The sequence below is a fragment of the Rhincodon typus genome, chromosome 8 (genome assembly GCF_021869965.1).
Source record: "Rhincodon typus isolate 14 chromosome 8, sRhiTyp1.1, whole genome shotgun sequence".
NCBI lineage: Eukaryota > Metazoa > Chordata > Chondrichthyes > Orectolobiformes > Rhincodontidae > Rhincodon > Rhincodon typus.
The window spans coordinates 47,672,517-47,675,227 of record NC_063339.1 but is presented as its reverse complement, the minus strand read 5'-3'; the positions used below and the strand labels follow the sequence as shown (position 1 = coordinate 47,675,227).

The window sequence follows — 2,711 nt, the reverse complement described above, 5'->3', positions numbered from 1 at the left end:
GAAGAAAGTGTTCACACTCTGTGCCTGTATGGTCCTGCTCCAGCTCCCTGGCCGTCCGCATTTTTCTTTCCTTTTTTGTTTTGTTTTCTTCACTTTGTCATTTTCTGTTTTGTATCAAAGTTCAACTTTTCTTTGTTACTGCACTGCGGTGGGGGAAGGTGGTTGTGAGGGTCTGCTGCGGTGGCAGCAGTGTGGTGGATCTGGATGTCCATTCCTTGAAGCCAATGTAGCCATGGCTTTATCGAAGGTTTCATCGCCAGGGGATCTGATCCATTCCTCCTGGTAGCGGTGCGGCGGTTTCAGCAATGGCTATCGTGGTGGCAGCATGGTGGTTCCAGTTCGTTCCTCGCGACTGTGGCAGCTTCGGGAAATGACTGAAGTGGTGACGGCTTGAACGACGACTTCAGTGTCGGTGCCTTGGTGAGTCCGGTCTGTCCCTCCTTGCTATGGCGGTGATGCAGTCGGCATCAGCAGTGGCTGCAGTCTGAAAATCCTTGCTTTGGCAGCCTCGGGTGACTTTGGCAGCAGCATCCCACAGCCATTCTACAAGCCCAGGAGCATTGGAGGGAACTAAAGATCAACTTTGTCCTAACTTTGTCTCAATTATTTCTGTAAGATGCCACTGAATTGTGGTGACTTATACACATCTTATTTTCATAAATACAAGTGACAATAAATTGCTGTTCTATTTTGATTTGATCAAAGGAGACTTTTAAAAAAAGAGAATCATGCTAGGAATTTCACCACTAGGAGGTGCAAAGAACAGAAGCAAGCCAACATTAACTCTAAGCAATGGGAGCAGCTGTTTTCCTAAGGATGGCTGCCTTGTACAATCCACCACTCCCGCCACCCACCCCTCCTCCCTGATTCCCTTTTCTACTTAGTTGTTCTGTACAGACCCAATGGACAGACTGTGGCCCTTGAGCTACCTCATCAGACAGCCGTGGATAAGAAGTGCCCAGACCCTTGACTGATGGTTGTACCTCTCTTGATTCTGTTAGCCCAGACCACAGACGTGGTGCTTAGTGGCCAAGGTCTATAGTGATCCCTATTCAAGAATATTCCCAACCAGAGCCTGAAAGTGGCCAATCCCCTGGAACGGAATCAAAGGATCCCTTTTCTTACTGTGCCACGACCCACAAACTGATGGGTGCTTCCATGGATTTTGGTGAGGACCACTACCATAAGACTTTTAGAAGTGTCTGCTTGCTTCCTGCACATGCTTGGAACATAAGCTGCTGGCTCAGGTGAAGCAGTGTGATTCACATTGAACGATGTCATATAGCAAGATGTACACCTCCCTGACTGAGGACCAACTTGGTAATCTGGCTGATTATGTGACACTAATAGGCAAGGCAAAGCTCTGAGCATCCAGGTTGGCTGTCAGTGAGCAAATGCTAAGGAACCAAATTAAGTTTGTAATATATAACTCCATAAATATAAAAGTGGAGATTGTTAGTAGTCTTGACCTTCACTATCTATCTTTCTGGAATAGAACAATTAGTGCTGTAAGAATAGGGACCTGTAAAATTATGGTGAAGAATTGAGCAGTACAAGAGTTAAATGACCCTATGCTTTTCTCTTCAAGTCATTGTACTGCACTGCTTTCAACTGTCTGCTGTTTTCTGCTACAAGTCTTGCAATTATGAAAACTAACCATTACTGCTAAACAACAGACATAAATAACAGTGAGTGCAACTAGTGCCCTCATCAACTTCCATGAGAATTTGGTTAAATAAGTTGCTCGAATCTCTCTAAATGTTGACGTGTTAACAATCCCAAAATGTTAATAGTTCCTAACCTGGAAAGGCTATCAAAGCGTACAATAACATGTAAAATGCATACTTTGGAGAATGAAGACAGTAAGTTATATTGCAGACTCAGTGAGATGACATTTGGAGTACCGTATACAGCATTACCATCCTCCTTCAAAAAAGGATAAAATTGCATTTCAAGCAATTCAGAGGGCTCATTCCTGGGATTGAAGGCTTTTATTACAAAGGAATGCTGAACAGGTGGATCTATAACCATTGAAGACTAGAAGAATGAAAGGTGATTTCACTGAAACATAAGATCATTTGAGGATTGGATAGGAGTAATAATGGGGTGTGTGGTCAGTTTGCAGGATCTGGGGAAATGGTCAGTTTGCAGGGTCTGGGGTTTTGGTCAGCTTGCAAAGCCCAGTGAGTGTAGTCAGTTTGCAGTGTCTACTTGATTGTGGCCAGTTTGCAGAGTTTAGGGTGGGTGTGGTCAGCTTGCACGGTCCGGTGAGTGTGGTCAGTTTGCAGGGTCTGGGGTTGCGGTCAATTTGTAGGGTTTGGGTGTGTGTGCGGTCAGGTTGCAAGGTTTGGGTGTGTGTGTGCTCAGGGTGCAGGGTTTGGGTGTGTGTGTGCTCAGGGTGCAGGGTTTAGGTGTGTGTGTGGTCAGGTTGCAGGGTTTGGGTGTGTTGTGGTCAGGTTGTAGGGTTTGGGTGTGTGTGTGTGGTCAGGGTGCAGGGTTTGGGTGTGTGTGTGTGTGGTCAGGGTGTAGGGTCTGGGTGTGTGTGTGCGCTCAGGGTGTAGGGTCTGGGTGTGTGTGTGTGTGCGCTCAGGGTGTAGGGTTTGGGTGTGTGTGGGTGGTCAGGGTGTAGGGTCTGGGTGTGTGTGTGCGCTCAGGGTGTAGGGTCTGGGTGTGTGTGTGCGCTCAGGGTGTAGGGTCTGGGTGTGTGTGTG

General features: G+C 46.8%; 1 protein-coding gene across 1 annotated transcript in view; it reads left to right on the top strand.

Annotated features, from left to right (window-relative positions):
* The first annotated feature begins 1,274 nt into the window (after positions 1 to 1,274).
* The window catches only part of ccdc175 (coiled-coil domain containing 175), a 76,328-nt gene continuing 74,891 nt past the window's right edge, over positions 1,275 to 2,711 (top strand). Inside the window, exon 1 of the mRNA XM_048600120.1 lies at positions 1,275 to 1,320. Within this exon, the coding sequence (XP_048456077.1) occupies positions 1,275 to 1,320 (46 nt within the window). The remainder of the gene's footprint in view (positions 1,321 to 2,711) is intronic.